Below are 19106 nucleotides of genomic sequence, written 5' to 3' on the forward strand. Positions count from 1 at the left end.
TTCTCCTCGGCTTACGATCCGTCCTCGTCTTCGGTTTTGGATCTTCGGAAGTAGAGGCCCTTTTTCTCTTATTATCCTTCACCGGTTTTGGAACAAAGGCCGAAGCCTCTTCCTCGCCGGACGGGGGCCTCAAAACCGCATCTTTGCCCAGGTCTACATGTTGATACCCAATGTTTCCCTAATAGTTTCCAAATATATATATATATATATATATATATATATATACCTTCAAAATAGCGCATATGCATCATCATTTGATTTACAAGCATACACAAGTATTTTTCATAATTTTTAAAGACTTTAAATCAATTTATTTCTGCATTTTAATTATATAAATGATGATTTAATCATCTAAACTTATCATTTAAACCAATATGAGGTTTTAAATATTTTCAGTGCATTTTATCATAATTACATTTGCATATTTTAGGGCCAAATTGCACATTTTCCAATAATAGCCCATATGCATATATAATTACATTATTCATATAGAAAATAACTTTTTATATTTTTGTAATGTTAAGTAATTATTTTTAATCATTTTCATGCACAAATTATATATTTGTTATTTATTAATTATTTTATAAATTATTTATTTGTTAAATAGTGGGTATTTAAAATCTAGCCCTAAAATCCCCAATTTTCGGATTTAACCCAACACACTTACACCAGCCCAATACCCTTGGCCCAAGACCCATTAGCCCAATCCCCATACCCATTTAAACACCCAACCCAGGACCCCTTTAAATCATGACCGTTGATCTCTAAGATCAACGGTCCACGTTACACCCTCCCCTTTAAACCAACCTAAACCCCTAACCCTAAGCATTCTATACCACCTCGCCGACCTGGAATTCCCTTGTCTCTCATCTCTCATGAACCCCAGTCACCATTCCTATCAAACCCCCCAAATCCGGCCCCAAAACGAAATCCATCATGGATTCCCTTACCTTATTTACCTCTCCTCACCACTGGCCACTCGTCTATGATCTTACTTAGTTTCTTGCCTAACATTGCAAGAAAATCTTGCCAAAATCGAACCAAATCGGTTCACACCTTTAATTTCTGTGGCTATTCCGTCTATGTTCATCGTTGATTCTTTGTGAGTTACGAATATTCTTCATATCTGTTGATGATTCTTACCTACCCCAAATTGGGGTTTTCAAACCCTTTCAATTGGACCAAAATAGGTCCGATTTTTTGATTTTTAATGTTATTCCGCTTCTATTCATCTTATTTTGTGCGATTTTTACTTTATTTTCCACTGATTTCACACTTTTCCTAAAACTAGGGTTTGAAACTTTCTCCTTTTCTTACTGATTCTTGTGAATCTTTCCTTTATGTGTTCGATTACTTTCTTTCCTTATGTTTTCCCTGATTTTTACTTTAATATTTATTAAAATAATCTGAATAATTTTTGTTTTGGTATTATTTGTGTTTCCTTTAATATTCTGAATAATTTTTGTTTCGATATTATTTGTGTGTCCTTTAAAGTCTGCCTTAATAAGTCTGAACGATTTGTGTTTTGGTATGTCTGTGTATTTACCTTAAATATTCTAAATAATCTCGGGTGTTTTCCTGATTTGCTGAATCCCTTAATTTGGACTGATTTGTTTCCATGTTTATGTGCTGATTTTTATCACTATATATGCTCTTCCCCCATTCCCTTTTAAAAGGATCATCGACTACTTTCTGAACTCACTATAGACTTACTAGACCTAAGGTTATTTTGATTTTGCATTCTATACTCTAACTTTGGCCGGCTGGAAGCCAAGGCCTAGTCAGCTCTGAAATCTTGCTATATACTGTGGACTTCCATACTTTGTGCATTCTTTTCGCTTAACTGGTGAGTCACCTAACTTCTACACTTTTATTCTTACATGTCCCAGATTTGTGTATGTGATTACTAGTGAATTTGTTATTCAATATGCTTTGGAAGGGTGTTTAAGTATAGCTCTATCAAACATGTGCTGAAGTTATTTAAGGTCTATCCAGTTAGTGTATCAATCCTTGAATGCCTATGAACATGTTTATCCCCTTACCATGAATCCCTGCAGTGAATGCCTCACATCTGTGACTCTTATTACTAGTTATAATCTGCCTCTTTGCAATTATGTTAACATGATCACTCAATCCCACGCCCTCTCTAGTGTTTGTTTGTAATTTGGAATAGTTGTCTCATCATGTTCGAATTGCTGCTTTATCCTTTGATACAAACTGGATCATCTTTGGTTAGATCATTATAACAAAGTTACCTGCTACTTAACGTGATTTTACTGAGTGTGTGTGTCTTGACTTATGACTGTAAACATGATGCCCTCCCCCCTTCTATGATGTTGTTCTAGTTTTCTTGATAATAACACTAGGTTATGTACTTAACATGATTCAGCATGCTTTCACTCATTCTACACCTATGACTTTGCCAAACTTGCAAACATGTTCTTTGCCAACTTTTAGCATGTGACTGCTACCGTGCTGAGTTTGAAACCTGTCTATCAGTTTCATTAAACCAGTTCTTTTTTTTAGTTCTATTTAAGTGTCTGCTTGTTGACTCAATTTGGTCATGTCTGTTTAAATCCTCAATTCCTGCCTTCTTAATTTTGGTCTTTCTTTCTCTGTCACCTAAGCTCTTTTAAATCCTATTCTTAGCCAATACTGCCCAAGTTCTGTCCTTTGGCCTCCCTAGTGTGAGCACTGCTCAGGGTTCATTAGATACCCTTGTGAACTCTGACATACTAGGATTTTGTCCATAATCCCTCATTTGAACTATTCTTATTAACCATCCTAGTGTGAGCACTTCCCTGGGTTTTTGAAGCCCTTGGGAACTCTGACACACTAGGGCCTTGGTTCTATATGCTCAACTCTATCTTGTACTCACTGGGTGAATCATTTAATTCCTGGCTGCTGTATGTCTATGAGTGTGTAACTTGGAGACTGTTGTGATTTGTGAGAATAAAGGCCAGGCCTGTCCAGGTGTATTTTGGGCATGCTGTAGGTTCCCTATAGTTATTCTCCTATGTAATTCATGCTATTCATTATGGGTCTGTAATAATTATTGTAATAACATTTGGGGTATTAGTGAAATTGGGAAAGAGATTTTTATCTTATATTTGCTATAAATGGGGTAGAAATCTTGCCTATAAGTTCAATAATGTGTGTTTAGTTATCGTGTCTTAGAAATCATGCCTATAGGTATCCTATTATGTTCAGTCATTATATGTTAGCAATCCTGCCTATGGTTTCAATACTTGGTTCAATTATGTTCTATTTCTGCTTATTACCATGCCTATATGGAATTGTATGATTCAATATGCGTTTACATGCTGCCCTATTCAGAAATTGTAGAGATTATGTCGATAGGATCTAAAATCTGATTAAATTGTAGAAAGTATGCCTATAGGTCTGAATCAGTTTAATTATCATCTTGCTCGGTTATTCAGGAGTTCTTGACACCGTGTCATTATTATCACTAGAAAATATGCCTATAGGACTAAATAAGTAATTCTGAATATCCTTACGTGATTATCATTATTTATTATTGAGTAGAACACCTAGACATCATGCCTATAGGTTTAATCCCCTTATGCTTAAAATCAGTAGGCAAATTATGTAGGTTTCTGGAAATCGTATTTAGGAAATGGCTTTTGCATGTAGCTATCTGCTCATTAATTTGGTATCACATAGTGATCCTGCCTATAGGATTCTGCAACCTTAACTCATTAAAATCTGTCAATGTAAATCAGTTTTGCGTGCATTTATTATCTAAATGTGGAGGCTAACTTGAGCCCTTATTTGCTTATATGTGAAAGTCCTAAATGTTTTGCTTGTCGCCTAGTATTTTCCCTTTTGAGCAACCTAAGTTAAAGTCTAGAACCACCCTGAAATAGAGGTCCAAATGCCTCAAGGACCATAGGCATGGGACGGGTAGTGCACGCATAGAGTACGACTTAGAATTGACTAGTGCGCTTTAGATAAATAACTTAAAGATAGTAATTGGGTAGCAGGAGATGATAGTCTGTGCCCGCTGAATAATATGAGTAACACCCCATCTTTAGGGAGTTATGAAGTATTATTTATGTTGCACGGGGTGATCCTTTAGGCTAAAAAACTTCGGCCCCCTACCTTTGTTTAAAGTCAATCATTTTATTTGCCCAAATTGCTTCCCTTCTCTTAGACTAATTCATATAATTCGAGTTCGGCCGGGACCCACCGTTGTGGACCTCGAGGAGTGCCCAACACCTTCTCTTCAAGGTAATTTGAGTCCTTACCCGATCTTTAGTGACGCGAACTGGTTAATCCAGAGTTATTTGCAAAATAGGTGCCCTAACGTACCTTAATCCGTTAGGTGGCGACACTCTCTTTTAGTACCCTTCCTTTAAAAGAGTTGTCACGACGTCGAAGCCCGATTTCACGAGAAAGAAGGGGCGTGACACTACACATAAGAGAATTGATTAAGTGTATAGAAAACACTTCGTTCGAACTATCAAAGATATGAGAAAGAGGCTTACCATGATTTTTGGCCTCCCATCGGCCCTTTGACAAATCACGCCATGAGCGTTTGGCATATATAGAGGTCGAATCCAGGTCCTGTACCCAGTTCTTGAGGTCAGGACCTGCACCGAGCATCCAAGGAACCGTTGCATCACAAAAGGGGATATCAGTGAGAAAGAAACAAAGGGGCAAAATAATAGGAGATAACAACAGAGTTATACTTACGCTTCATGTTCCACTCCTCGAGAAATGGCATCTTCTCGGCCGGTATTAGGTCCGAAGTCTTCACTCGAATGAAACTACCCATCCATCCTCAATCCTTGTCCTCGTCTATGCTCGAGAACAGAACCTTGGTAGCCCGGCGCTGAAGTTACCAAGGTTCTGTTCTCGAGCATAGACGAGGACAAGGATCGAGGCTGGATGGGTAGGTTCATTCGAGTGAAGACTTCGGACCTAATACCGGCCGAGAAGATGCCATTTCCCGAGGAGTGGAACATAAAGCGTAAGTGTAACTCCGCTGTTATCTCCTATTGTTTTGCCCCTTCGTTTCTTTCTCACTGATATCCCCTTTTTGAGATGCAGCGGTTCCTTGGATGCCCGGTGCAGTTCCTGACCTCAAGAATTAGGTACAGGACCTGGCTTCAACCTCTACATACGTTGAGCGCTCATGGCGTGATTTGTCAAAGGGCCGATGGGAGGCCAAAAATCATGGTAAGCATCTTTCTCGTATCTTTGATAGTTCGAACGAAGTGTTTTCCATACACTTAATCAATTCTCTTGTGTGTAGGCCTGGGCAAAGATGCGGTTTTGAGGTCCCCATCCGGCGAGGAAGAGGCTTCGGCCTTTGTTCCAAAACTGGTGAAGGATAATAAGAGAAAAAGGGCTTCTACTTCCGAAGATCCAAAACTGAAGACGAGGATGGCTCGTAAACCGAGGACGAATACCATCCTTTAACCGAAGAATCAGTTCGACGTCTAAGGGATGAAGACGAGGAAGAAGAAGATGACGGGTCCGTACTGGTGGCCCGAGTGAAAATAAACCATTGATGCCTCAATGGTAGTTGGATCGATGGTGATTTGTGTGTCTCCGCCTCGAACTGAGGCGGTATCGGAGAAGGATTCGGGCAAAGTCCCCGAGTTAATGGAGGTCGAGGACGCCTCCCATCGAAGTCGACAATCGGTGGGTATATCCGAAAGGGCCGATCCTGAAGTTATCTGAACCGAGGAGAACATCCCAAGCGACTTGCTTGGGGAAATAGTAATCGGAGACTCTCCTACTCTCCCCGCCTTTTCTGAAAGGGCGATTCGAGAGGCCCAAGCTTTGGGGGTCCTCGAGGTAGACGGGCCTCATGAAAGACTCCTCTTAGGGCAAATGGAAGAAGAAATCAAGGACCTCCGAGCTGAGTTGGCCAAGGCTTATCAAGACCAGACCGACTTGACCGAGCAGGTAATGATAATCTTAAAAACCCATGGGCTCGCTTCTGGAACGGTGGATAATATTTCGATCTCACAGATGCAGCAGAAGCTTGAGGTGGTTGGGAAGCTTCATGAGGAGGTCGATATGATAAGGGCAGAGACCTTGGGATGGAAATATGGTATGGACCATCTTGCCGTAGATAAAGAAACTGCTCGAGCCCAATTATCATCGGCGGAAACCCAACTTCAAGACATGAAGGAGAAGAGCTCGGTCCAAGCAAGTAAAATAGAGGAGCTCGAGGCTCGGTTGGCCTCCGAACTTGCTAAGGCCAAATCTGATGCTAAAAAAGCAAAGGCCAATGCGGATGCATTCGTGGCTGTCTATCGGGCCAATGCTGAAGCCGCTCAGGAACAAGCAAGAGAGGCAGCCGAGACCGCTAAGGCTCGAGCACATTGGGTTGCTGAGCTTGCCAAATGCCGATCTCGAAGGGAGACCCTCGAGGAGATCCATTCTAGAGGCTTCGATCTCACCGAAGAGATAAAAAGGGCCAAAGAGCTCAAAGCCGATGCTGAAGCATTGGCTTCCAATGATGACGATGATGATGATAGGAGCAAGAGTGGGTCTGAGAGTGGGGAGGAGCTCGATAGAGAAGAGACCGCTCCCGGAGATAACCAAGAGTCTTAGAGTTTTTTCTGTTTTTTGTGTAGGGTCTTGTTCGGACGTTGTAAACAATTTTGTATATATATAAAGATCTTTTCCTTTCCCGATTTGTCTCTGTCTTATTTTTTTCCTTGTGAAGGTCTTGTTTCATTCATGCATTATGAAAGTTTTCATAAGTTTGAGGCTTTAGGCAATTTGATCAAATTTGAACTTTGTAGTCTTTATAACCGAGTGAGAGCTTGCTCAAACTCGAAATAAGAGTAGCCCGTAGGCTTAATGGTCGAGTGAATTAATTGCTCGAACTCGAAGTAATATAGACTGTAGGCTTAATAGTCGAGTGAGTTGATTTCTAGAACTCGGCGTAATGTAATCCGTAGGCTTAATAGTTGAGTAAGTTGATTGCTCGAACTCGAAGTAATGTATCCCGTAGGCTTAATGGTCGAGTGAGTTGATTGCTCGAACTCGAAGTAATGTAGTGCGTAGGCTTTAATGGTCAAGTGAGTTGATTGCTCGAACTCGAAGTAATGTAGCCTGTAGGCTTAATGGTCGAGTGAGTTGATTGCTCGAACTCGAAGTAATGTAGCCCGTGGGCTTAATGGTCGAGTGAGTTGATTGCTCGAACTCGAAGTAATGTTGCCCGTAGGCTTAATGGTAACTCGAAGTAACGTAGCCCGTAGGCTTAATGGTCGAGTAAGTTGATTGCTCGAACTCGAAGTAATGTATCCCGTAGGCTTAATAGTTGAGTGAGTTAATTGCTCGAACTCGAAGTAATGTAGCCCATAGGCTTAATGGTCGATTGAGTTGATTGCTCAAACTCGAAGTAATGTAGCCCATAGGCTTAATGATCGAGTGAGTTGATTGGTCGAACTCGAAGTAATATAGCCCGTAGGCTTAATGGTCGAGTGAGTTGATTGCTCGAACTCGAAGTAATGTAGCCCGTAGGCTTAATAGTCGAGTGAGTTGATTGCTCGAACTCGGAGTAAGAGTGGCCCTTAGGCTTAGTGGTCGAGTGAATTTATTGCTCGAACTCGAAGTAATATAGCCCGTAGGCTTAATAGTCGAGTGCATTGATTGCTCGAACTCGAAGTAAGAGTGGCCCTTAGGCTTAGTAGTCAAGCCTGACCTCGTTGATTTTTCCGTTGGCAGTCCCTGATTACTGGGGTAATGGTCGATTTTGAGCCTGTTTGCATAATAGATCATGGAATAGAGGATGGGTTTTGAGACATGAGAAATCGGCAAAGAAGAAGTTTCTCTTTATGTCATTATACACGTGTTCATGGTTTGTACCAGGGATCGATCAAACTACACGAGCATGGTTCGTATTGACCATTTGGCTCTTACAATTTTTCCTATCGAACCCCTATTATTATGAAGTAACTTTCTGGCATCAAAACTTGATAATCGAACTTACTTGATATATTTGAGGGTAATGCCCCCCCAGTATTCGAGATTGATTGTAAAGAGGCCTCGGATACTGTTGAATTATTCTATGTTAGCACAATCAATGGTTGCCTCATTAAAAACCTTGCCGAAAAACCCATTTGGGATAAAACCGGTCTAAGGGAAAAAGAGTACAACGTGTGCTTTCAGGCCTAAGGCTTTGTGTTGAATAACCCATTCCTGTTCTTGGTCGAACTCTTGCAAGGGTTAATTTAGAAATATAAACGAACATGGGAGGGTCAAACCTTAGCAGTAGTATCGTTTTAGGTGCGACACGTTCCAATTGCTTGGTAGTTGTTTGCCGTTTATAACACCGAGCTTGTAGGATCCTTTACCAACGATTTCGAGCCCCGATACGGCCCTTCCCAGTTTGGACCCAGTTTTCCTTCATTTGGATTTCGGGTATTGAGGGTGACTTTCCTTAGCACTAAGTCCCCGGTTTTAAAATAGCGAAGATTGGTTCTTCGATTATAGTATCTTTTGATCCGCTGTTTTTGTGCGGCCAATCGGATGAGAGCGGCTTCTCGCTTTTCATCCAATAATTCGAGGCTAGTATTCATAGCCTCGTGATTTGACTCTTCCGTTGTATGTCAAAACCTCATACTGGGTTCCCCAACTTTGACTGGAATCAAGGCCTCAGAACCATATACTAAGGAGAACGGGGTTGGCCCCGTACTGGACTTTGACGTTGTTCGATATGCCCAAAGGTCTTTGGGCAAAATTTCTCTCTATTTCCCCTTAGCGTCGTTTAACCTATTCTTTATGTTTTGAATGATAGTCTTGTTCGTCGATTCTGCCTGTCCGTTCCCACTAGGGTGGTACAACGTTGTTAATATCCTTTTTATTTTATGGTCTTCCAGGAATTTCGTCACCTTGCTGCCGATAAATTATTTTCCATTGTCACACACTATTTCTGCGGGTATCCCAAATCGACATACGATGTGATCCCAGATGAAGTCTATAATCTCTTTCTCTCTCACTTTCTCGAACGCCTGTGCTTCAACCCACTTAGAGAAATAGTCAGTTATAAATAAAATGAACTTAGCTTTACCTGGGGCCGATGGCAGAGAGCCGACGATGTCCATCCCCCGTTTCATAAATGGCCAATGGGGATAGGACTGAATAAAGTTGTTATCCGGGCGGATGGATCATCGGTGCAAACCTTTGGCATTTATCACATTTTCGAACAAACTCTTTAGTGTCTTTTTCCATGCTATCCTAGTAGTATCCTGCTCTAATGATTTTGTGAACTAGTGATTCGGCGCCGGAGTGGTTCCCACAAGTGCCTTCATAGACCTCTCGTAAAACGTAATTGGTATCTCCTGGTCCTAAGCATACTACCAACGATCCATCGAATGTTCATCTGTATAACGTTCCATCTTCAACCAATGTGAATCGAGCAGCTTTGGTTTGTAGGGTCCTCGACTCTTTAGGGTCTGATGGGAGCTTTCCGTCCTTCAAGTATTCAATATATTTATTCCTCCAATCCCAGGTTAAGCTTGTAGAGTTTATCTCGATATGACCTTCCTCGATCATGGATTTCAAGAGTTGAACGATAGTCCCCGAGCTGATCTCATCTTTTTCGACCGACGACCCCAAATTTGCAAGTGCATTAGCCTCATTGTTTTGTTCTCGAGGTACTTGCTGTAAAGTCCATTCTTTGAAACGGTGCAAATTTACCTGCAGTTTGTCCAAATACCTTTGCATTCTATCCTCACGAACTTCGAAGGTTTTGTTTACTTGGTTTACCACCAGTAAAGAGTCACACTTGGCTTCAATGACTTATACTCCTAAGCTTTTGGCTAGCTCAAGACCTGTAATCATGGCCTCGTACTCGGCCTCATTGTTAGTAAACCTAGATGTTTTGATAGATTGCCTAATAGTGCTACCCGTGGGCGGCTTCAAAACGATGCCTAGCCCGGACCCCTTCACATTCGAAGCACCGTCTGTGAAGAGGGTCCATACCCCCGATGATGTACCCGATTTTAACAAGAGTTCCTTTTCAACTTCGGGCACGAGGTTTGGCGTGAAATCAACTACGAAGTCCGCTAAAATTTGAGACTTGATGGCCGTCTGGGGTTGATATTTGATATCGTACCCACTGAGTTCGACAGTCCATTTGGTCAATCGGCCCGATAGTTCAGACTTTTGCAAAATATTCCGAAGTGGATAAGTGGTTAATACGCATATGGGGTGACATTGAAAGTATGGTCTTATCTTTCTAGAGGCACTTATCAGTGCAAGTGCTAATTTCTCTAAGTGCGGATACCTAGTTTCTACTTCCCCTAAGGTTCGACTTATATAATAAATGGGAAATTGCGTACCTTGCTCTTCTCAAACTAGGACACCACTTACCGCTATTTCTGATACTGCCAAGTACAAGTAAAGTTTCTCATCTGCCTTCATAGTGTGAAGTAGTTATGGGCTCGATAGGTATCGCTTCAATTCTTCTAATGCATGTTGGCATTTTGGGGTTCAGGCAAAATCGTTCTTCTTTTTGAGTAGAGAGAAAAATCGGTGACTTCGATCCGACGACCTCGAAATGAATCGGCCTAAGGCAACTATCTATCCGGTTAGCTTCTGTACGGCTTTCACACTGTCCACGACGGTGATGTCTTCGATGGCTTTGATTTTATCGGGGTTGATCTCGATCCCCCCGATTCAATACCATGAAACCAAGGAACTTGCCCGACCCGACCCCGAAAGCACATTTTTCGGGGTTGAGCTTCATGTTATATTTCCTTAAATCTCGAACATTTCTTGCAAATGAATCAAATGGTCCTCTGCGCGCAGGGACTTAACTAGCATGTCGTCAATATAAACTTCTATTGATTTACCTACTGATTTTTCAAACATTTTATTTACTAGGCGTTGGTAAGTAGCTCCTGCATATTTTAGCCCGAAAGGCATTACCTTATAACAATAGGTTCCATACTTGCTGATAAATGAAGTCTTTTCTCGGTCCTCCGGGTTCATTTGGATTTGATTGTACCCGGAATATGCATTGAGAAAAGTAAGGATCTAGTGTCCGGCCATGGCATCGATCATGCGATCGATGTTAGGCAATGGGAAAGAATCTTTGGGGCACGCCTTGTTTAAATCCTTATAATCTACACACATTCTAAGTTTGTCCCCTTTTTTAGGCACTACAACTATATTGGCTAACCATTCGGGATATTTCACCTCCCGAATGAACCCTATTTTGAGAAGTTTAGTTACCTCATCCTTTATGAATGCGGGCTTTATTTCGGACTGGGGTCTCCTCTTTTGCTTTACCATTTTGAACCCGGGGTCCAGGCTTAGCCGATGCGTCGTTATCTTCGGTGGGATCCATGTCATGTCTAAATGGGACCAAGAAAAATAATCTATGTTATCAATAGGAAATTGGATAGGCCTTTTCCTGAGTTCGGGGGTTAATCCCATTCCTAGGTATAACTTTTGCTCGGCCAGGTACTCAATCAATATAAACTGTTCCAGCTCTTTGACCGTTGATTTGGTGGCGTCGGAACCTTCGGGAACAATAAAAGTTCGAGGGGTCAGAAAATCCTCCTCTTCTTCTTCTATCTCCTGCTTCCCTGATTCGGTCGAGGCTGATGGCTGTGATTGCTATTTGACTTCCTCTTTACCTTTGATGCTCGACCTCTCCGAGGTTGACAATGTCGATATCAGTGTTACCTCATCTACTGCAAATATTTCCTTTGCGGCATGCTGCTCTCCATATACTATTTTTACACCGTCCGACATCGGGAATTTCATCACTTGGTGGAGGGTCGAAGGGACTGCCCTCATATTGAGGATCCAAGGCCTTCCGAGCAGGGCATTGTACCTCATGTCACCCTCGATTACGTGGAACTTGGTATCTTGAATTGTTCCAGCCACGTTCACCGGTAGAATAATCTCCCCTTTAGTTGTTTCACTAGCCATGTTGAAGCCGTTTAAAACCGGAGCTGCAGGCACGATTTGATTTTATAGGTCGAGCTGTTCCACGACCCTCGATCGGATGATATTCGCCGAACTACCTAGATCCACTAAAACATGCTTAACTTGAACTTTATTTAATAAGATAAAAGTTACCACAACGTCGTTGTGAGGCTGAGAAATGCCTTCTGCTTCTTCGTTGTTGAATGACAAAGTGCCTTCGGACACATAATCTCGGGTTCATTTTTTCCTAGTGGTTGATACCTTAGTGTGTTTGAACATGGGTCCTTGTGGAATGTCGACCCCACCGACGATCATATGAATGACATGTTGGGGTTCCTCCTGTTCATTTTTTCTGTTGACGTCCCTTTCTCTGAAATGGTTCTTGGCTCGATTGCTGAGGAACTCTCGAAGGTGGCCCTAGTTGAATAGACGGGCTACCTCCTCTCTTAATTGTCTACAATCCTCGGTCTTGTGACCATGCGTGCCATGGTATTTGCACATCAAATTTGGGTTTTTTTGGGAAGGATCAATCTGTATGGGTTTGGGCCACCTAATATATTTGATCCTATCGATTGTCGATACAATGCGTCGATACTAAAATTATATTCCGATAACTGAGGTGCCTCTGTGGGATCGGCATACTTGTCAAAACCACTTCTGCTCATAAGTCCCCGAGAACTCCGTCCTCGATCACTTCTTCGATTGTTCCGGGCGGAATTGCGTCCTGAACCATTGTTCCTTTGATGTGCGATATATGGTTAATATCGGTCTTTGTTTGACCTTGGCTCCATGTCAATGTCCCTCTGGTTCTTAACTACCGACCTGTTTGGATGTAATGAACCGGAAGGGGCTCTTAGTTGGTCATCCTCGACCCTGATCTTCGATTGATATCGATTGTGCACATCTGCCCAGGTCACAGCCGGATACTCTATCAAACTTTGTTTCAACTGACGTGATGCTATCGAAATCCGCTCGTTCAACCCTTGGGTGAAATATTGAATGGCCCAATAATCTGTGACCGGTGGTAATTCCATGTGTTCTATTTGAAATCGGGACACGCACTCCCTCAGCATTTCATTATCCCTTTGTCTTATCTTGAAAATGTTTGATTTCCTCGTTGCGACCTTTATAGCCCCTGCGTGTGCCTTTACGAAAGAATCTGCTAACATGGCGAACGAGTCGATGGAATTTGGTGACAAGTTGTGTTACCAAATCATTGCTCCCTTCGAAAAGGTCTCTCCGAATTTTTTCAGCAGCACAAATTCAATTTCGTCATCTTCTAAATTGTTACCCTTTATGGCACACATATAAGAGGTGGCGTGTTCGTTAGGGTCGGTCGTCCCATTATATTTAGGAATCTCGGGCATGCGGAATTTTTTGGGAATCGGCTTTGGAGCTGCACTCGGGGGGAAAGGCTTTTGCACAAATTTTTTGGAATCCAACCCTTTCAACACCGGTGGTGCCCCCGAGATCTGATCGACCCTTGAGTTATATGTTTCCATTTTTTTATCGTTTACTTCGATCCGTTTTATGAGTTCCTCGAGTATCTTAGCAATTTCGGGATTAGTCCCCGATTCTTGCTCATTTAACCTTACTATAGTTGGCTCCGTTCTGTGGGTGATTTCTCGGGGTGGACTAGGCTCCGATCTGCTCGGTACCTAGGTTTGACTCCGCAACTGAGCTATCGCTACCTGTTGAGCTTGCAACATTTCGAAAATCATATGCAAGCTGATTCCATTTTCCTCAACGTTATGGGTGTCTTGAGCTGCAGATCAAGTACTACCATGAATGCTATTTTCAAGTTCAGAACGCTGGTTTGCCTCAATAGCCACATGCGAATTAACATCTAATGGTACTTTGACTCGGGCCCCAATGACATCGATAAGCGGCCTTTCGGCCCTAGGCGTCAAGTTGTTGTTCTCACCTTGAAGGCCAGTTTCATTGTCGACAGGTAAGGCCATTAATTGAGAGTTCGTTGTTGCTAATCCGAAATCAAAGACACTTTCAACGACAAACGTAAAATGGTGTGTTTTGAAGATTTGTGTCAAATAACCACTGTTATCCTTAGCCCTACGGTGGGCGCCAAATTGTTTACTAGAAAAATGGATAGAGTTGAATTTATACGTAGTTCTAAGGGTACGCGGTATAACTTGACGCAAATCGTATAAGTGGAAATATCGAATATTGACTATCAAGAATAAAAATACAAACAAGGTTGAAGGGAGGATGATTTATGAGTAAGCAAGATGAAAATAGTGTATAAAGCTCAAAATGATAATCTCTCAATATGGAGCATATGCACAATATCTGAGTTATGGTGTCTTAATATCTCAATGCCCCCTTACAGAGATAATAGCCATCCCTCTTATAGTGGGAGATCCTACTTTAGATATAATTAAAAATACATAGTGGGGAACCATGATAAATCAACTTTCCCATTTTCCCTGCCGAGATTCTCTCCTTTAGTGCGGTTGTAATGACTCTTGTCTATAGGCTCGACATTGACTTAAGCTCGATACTGAATCGAGCTCGATATTGATTCGAGCTCGATTTTGACTCGGGGCCCGGTATTGATTCGAGCTCAGTATTGGTCGGTCTTTGGCTCTCGAGCTCGATAACGTTGCTTCGCATCATGGTTCGATTTGACTTCGAGCTCGGTATTGATCGGTCCCTAAAACTTGAAGCTAGGTAACCCGGCTTCTGATCTTATCCCAAAATTATGAAGACGCTCTTCGGTCCATTATGTTCCCATCTTGACCAGTCGTACGAAGGCCGAAATCGGTTCCGACCATATACAAGTTATTTGGTATTGACGGCAAAAATCAATGATAACAGGGTCGAGAGGACCTAACGTGAAAGGGTAAGTATACACACTTAAAAACCCTTTCACATGAGTAGTAATATCTTCTTCGGGAGACGGGATTACCACTCTCTTTGTTCTCCTAGTTGCAATCTTTCCTTATCCGTTCGAGATGCCCCTCGATTATCGAACACAGATACCTCGATACTGGCTCGCATCGGCCGAGAACCGACGAGTCTTTGTCGACCTTAAAATCGGAGGTAAGAACACACGCCCCGGGAACACACTCCTCAGGTTGTGGCTCCATCGGTGTTTTGTCGGCGGCATGCTATGAAGAAGAAGCTTTTTCTTTTTGAGGAACGGTTTTTGATGTTTTCACCATTTTGGTTTTGAAGATCGAGAATAGAAATAGATGACAAAGATGTGGTGTTTTGAAGAAAGGTTTTGCAGTGAAAATCAGAAGGAAGATTTTGCAATAAAAATCACAGGCTTGCAGATAAACTCAGAAGATGCGAGAAAGAGCTTAGAAAATTGGGAAACTGGAGATGTAAAAGTGATGAATGGTAAAAAGAGAGGCTATTTATAGATTAGGGAATGACGGTTCAATATCACCAGTGGCTGACCACCGTCTGACACGCATTTAATGCCCTGGTAAACGGAACCGACGGGACAACTATCACGTAGTCATGGCCGGGTTCGATGCAAACGTCAGTGTATATCTAATCGAGCCATTGGGAAATCATATCGTTTCTCGCCACATCCTTTCCGAGAAACGAGGGGACTATCTGTATACGGTCGAAACCGATTTCGGCCTTCGTACGACTGGTCGAGATGGGAACATAATGGACCGAAGAGCGTCTTCATAATTTCGTGATAAGATTAGAAGCCGTGTTACCTAGCTTCAAGTTTTAGGGACCGATCAATACCGAGCTCGAAGTCATTATCGAGCTCGAGTCCAAATCGAACCATGATGCGAAGCAACGTTATCGAGCTCGAGATCCAAAGACCGACCAATGCTGAGCCCGAATCAATACCGGGCCCCGAGTCAAAATCGAGCTCGAATCAATATCGAGCTCGAATCAGTATCGAGCTTAAGTCAATATCGAGCCTATAGACAAGAGCCGTTACGGCCGCACTAAAGGAGAGAATCTCGGCAGGAAAAAAGGAAAAGTTGATTTATCATGGTTCCCTACTATGTATTTTTAATTATATCTAAAGTAAGATCCTCCACTATAAAGGGGATGATTATTATCTCTGTAAGGGGGCATTGAGACATTAAGACAACATAACTCAGATACTGTGCATATGCTCCATATTGAGAGATTATCATTTTGAGCTTTATACACTATTTTCATCTTGCTTACTCATAGATCATCCTCCCTTCAACCTTGTTTGTATTTTCATTCTTGATAGTCAATATTCGATATTTTCGCTTATACGATTTGCGTCAAGTTATACTGCGTACCCTTAGAACTATGTATAAATTCAACTCTATCCGTTTTTCGGGTAAACAATACATAATCATCTTTCATAGCATGTAATGGGGTGGGTACTGATTGTAATGAGAGTGATAGTGACTTTGAAGATGTGTCTAAGTGTCCCGTGTATGACTCTGAAGAGTTTGAGTCCATTGCTACTCAAAAGAAAATGAATGTTACAGATGGTTTTCATGAGTACAAAGAGTTATTTAAGAGTATGTCACTCAAAAGCATACCTGAAGCAAGGAAGATTATAAAACTGTATGCTTTAGCTAACAAGGTTGAGTTAACTGTAGAAAAAAGTGACAAGGAGAGACTGAGGTACAAATGTGGTGTAGGTTGTCCATTTGTCTGTCATATTTCTGTGGATGGTCATTCTCCCGGGGTGAGAATCAAAACACTAAGGTCTGAACATAAATGTGATACCTCATATGACAATTCTAGGGTTGATTACTCTACCATAGCTCATTATTTTAAGAGAAAGTTGCAAGATAATCCAAAGTATAAAGTGAAGGAAATGAGAGCTGATTTGCAAACTGCTTTTGAGTTAAATGCTAGTCAAGGGAAGTGCATGAGAGCTAAAAGGATGATTTCAGAGACTTTAGAGGATAGCTTTACTGATGGTTATAACAAACTAGAGGCTTATGCCAATGAACTTAGACAGTTAAATACAGGAAGTGATGTTGTGATAAATGTGTCTAAGGAGGCACTTGCTCAAGGTAGAAGAAAGTTCCTTAGAATGTACATCCTCTTTAATGCAATGAAGATGGGATTTAAACAAGGCTTGAGACCCTTTATTGGATTAGATGGAACATTTCTTAAAGGAAAAACCAAGGGATAATTACTGGTGGCTGTTGGTCAAGATTGTAAGAACCACTTCTACCCTTTGGCTTGGGCAGTAGTAGATAAAGAGAACAAAAGGACCTGGAATTGGTTTTTGGTGCTGCTGCAGCATTCACTGAAGCTCCAAATAGGAGAAGGCATAACCTTCATTCAGACATGCAGAAAGTAATCTTGGTTCTTTCTTACTTTAATTCTGTCTTTATCTCTTACTTTATGATTTTTCTTGTATGTAAGTGTTTAATAGGTTGCCTTTCACATGCAGGGATTCATTGATGCAGTCAAAACTGTACTACCTGAAGCACACCATAGATTCTGTGTGACACATGTAGAGACAATCTGGTGCAAAAGATGGAGTAAAAGAGAGCTGAAGAAACTATTGTGGTGGAATGCATGGTCTACTTATGAGGAGGAGTTCATAGACCATGTGAAGGAGATAGGACAACTTGTTGAACCTGCTGCAAAGGACTTGATGAGGTATCCTCCACAGAGTTGGTGTAGAGCCTTCTTTGAGAGAGTGTGTAAGAATCAAGCAATGGACAACAATCTTACAGAGTCATTCAATGCATGGATACTTGAAGATAGGTACAAGCCTATTATTGGGATGCTGGAGGGTATAAGGACCAAAATTGATGAACAGATTGAGAGAACAAGATTCTGTGATGCAATGGAGTGGCCAGTTTAGTCCTAAATCCCTCAAATTGTACACTGAATATTTGAAGATAGCTCATGCTAATGGATATGAGATATCAGAAAAGGGAGACAAACACATTGTCAATATGGTCATGAAGAATTGTACTTGCAGGGTGTGGGACTTCACTGAATTCCATGCCCACATGCAATTAAAGCCTTGATGACAGCAAAGTTTGATCCACTATCTGAAATGCATTGGTTTCATATCAAGGAAGCATTCCTGCTCACCTACAAACATAAGTTGCACCATGTAAAGGGTGAAAAATTCTGGAAAGTTGACCCTTCTCAAGCAATGGAAGTCTGTCAATTTGGAAGGCCTAAGGTTAAGAGAGATAGACAGAAAGATGAGGCACTTAAGAGGCAGGGAGAATGGAGTGTTTCTAGGAAAGGTAGAGTGATGCATTGTGGCAATTGTGGAGAGCCAAATCACAATGCTAGGGGTTGTGTCAAGGTAACGTTAAACACATAAATTTCATATACATTTTTAAAGCTTTTAGTAACTTATTATTATTCTATGTTACAGGAAAAAAAGGGAAAGGTGGTATCTAAAGAAACACAAAAGCAGCCTGTGAGGGGTTTAGTTGATGAAGATGATGATGGTCTAATTTTGATCAAGTTTTGTGTTGGAAGTCAAGGTCCAGACTTTGAACACCCCTACTTTGGTGATAAATCATACCCTTCTTTAAGGCCTAAGGTCATCTCAGAAGAATTGACCAGACTCCAAGCTAGGCAGTAGACAATTATACCAAGTGGGAAAAGACAAAGGTGACCATGCAGGAATGTCTAATGCCAGCAAATCTTCCATACCCCCCAGACAACTTAACTTGGAAGGGCAAAGCTGTTATGACCACAAATCAGCTGGAAGTTGAATGTCAGAAGAGGATTGGGAAGAAACCAAGAAAGGGACAGTATCAGTAGCTGGACTGCAATTACTGCTTATGACAGTTTTGTTTAGTTAACTTTGGTGATTTATTAACTGCTTATGACAATACTCTTATGGCAGTACTTCTGTCTTTGTTTTGTATTGACTTGAGGTGCAAAAATCTGCAGTTTATCACTTGTATCATTGACTGATATTGTGTTGAATTGAAGTGCAAAAATCTGCAGTTTATCACTTGTATCAGATTCTGATATTTTGTGTCTGATTGAAGTATAAAAATCTGCGGACTTGTATCAGATTCTGGCGGGTTTTTTATGCAGATTCTGGACTGTTTTTTTATGTACAAAAATTCTGGACTGTTTTTTATGCAAACATAATTTTGTGCGCAAAATTCCGCAAATTTTGCTGCAGTTTTATAAGAATAGTTACACATGGATTTCTGTTGGTTTTAGTCAGCCTAAATCAGTGTGGTAAGAAGTCAAAAAAG

The 19106-nt window shown here is 41.4% G+C and overlaps 1 protein-coding gene across 1 annotated transcript; it reads left to right on the forward strand.

The window, feature by feature from the left end:
* The first annotated feature begins 15140 nt into the window (after positions 1–15140).
* LOC142175715 (uncharacterized) lies at positions 15141–17731 on the forward strand. Its single transcript, XM_075242695.1, has 4 exons — positions 15141–15291; positions 16263–16925; positions 17159–17214; positions 17312–17731. The coding sequence occupies exons 1-4, from the start codon at positions 15141–15143 to the stop codon at positions 17729–17731; spliced, it is 1290 nt and encodes a 429-aa protein (XP_075098796.1).
* Positions 17732–19106: the final 1375 nt, after the last annotated feature.

This window comes from Nicotiana tabacum, chromosome 22 (genome assembly GCF_000715075.1).
Source record: "Nicotiana tabacum cultivar K326 chromosome 22, ASM71507v2, whole genome shotgun sequence".
In the NCBI taxonomy this organism is placed as follows: domain Eukaryota; kingdom Viridiplantae; phylum Streptophyta; class Magnoliopsida; order Solanales; family Solanaceae; genus Nicotiana; species Nicotiana tabacum.

Bases quoted from the DNA above. Each gene is read 5' to 3' on its own strand.
- LOC142175715 (XM_075242695.1), top strand. From the start codon at position 15,141: ATGACAAAGATGTGGTGTTTTGAAGAAAGGTTTTGCAGTGAAAATCAG. The intron at 15,292-16,262 runs GTAAAAAGAGAG...CATCTTTCATAG, and splicing joins AGATGTAAAAGTGATGAATG to CATGTAATGGGGTGGGTACT. The intron at 17,215-17,311 runs GTAATCTTGGTT...TTTCACATGCAG, and splicing joins TTCATTCAGACATGCAGAAA to GGATTCATTGATGCAGTCAA.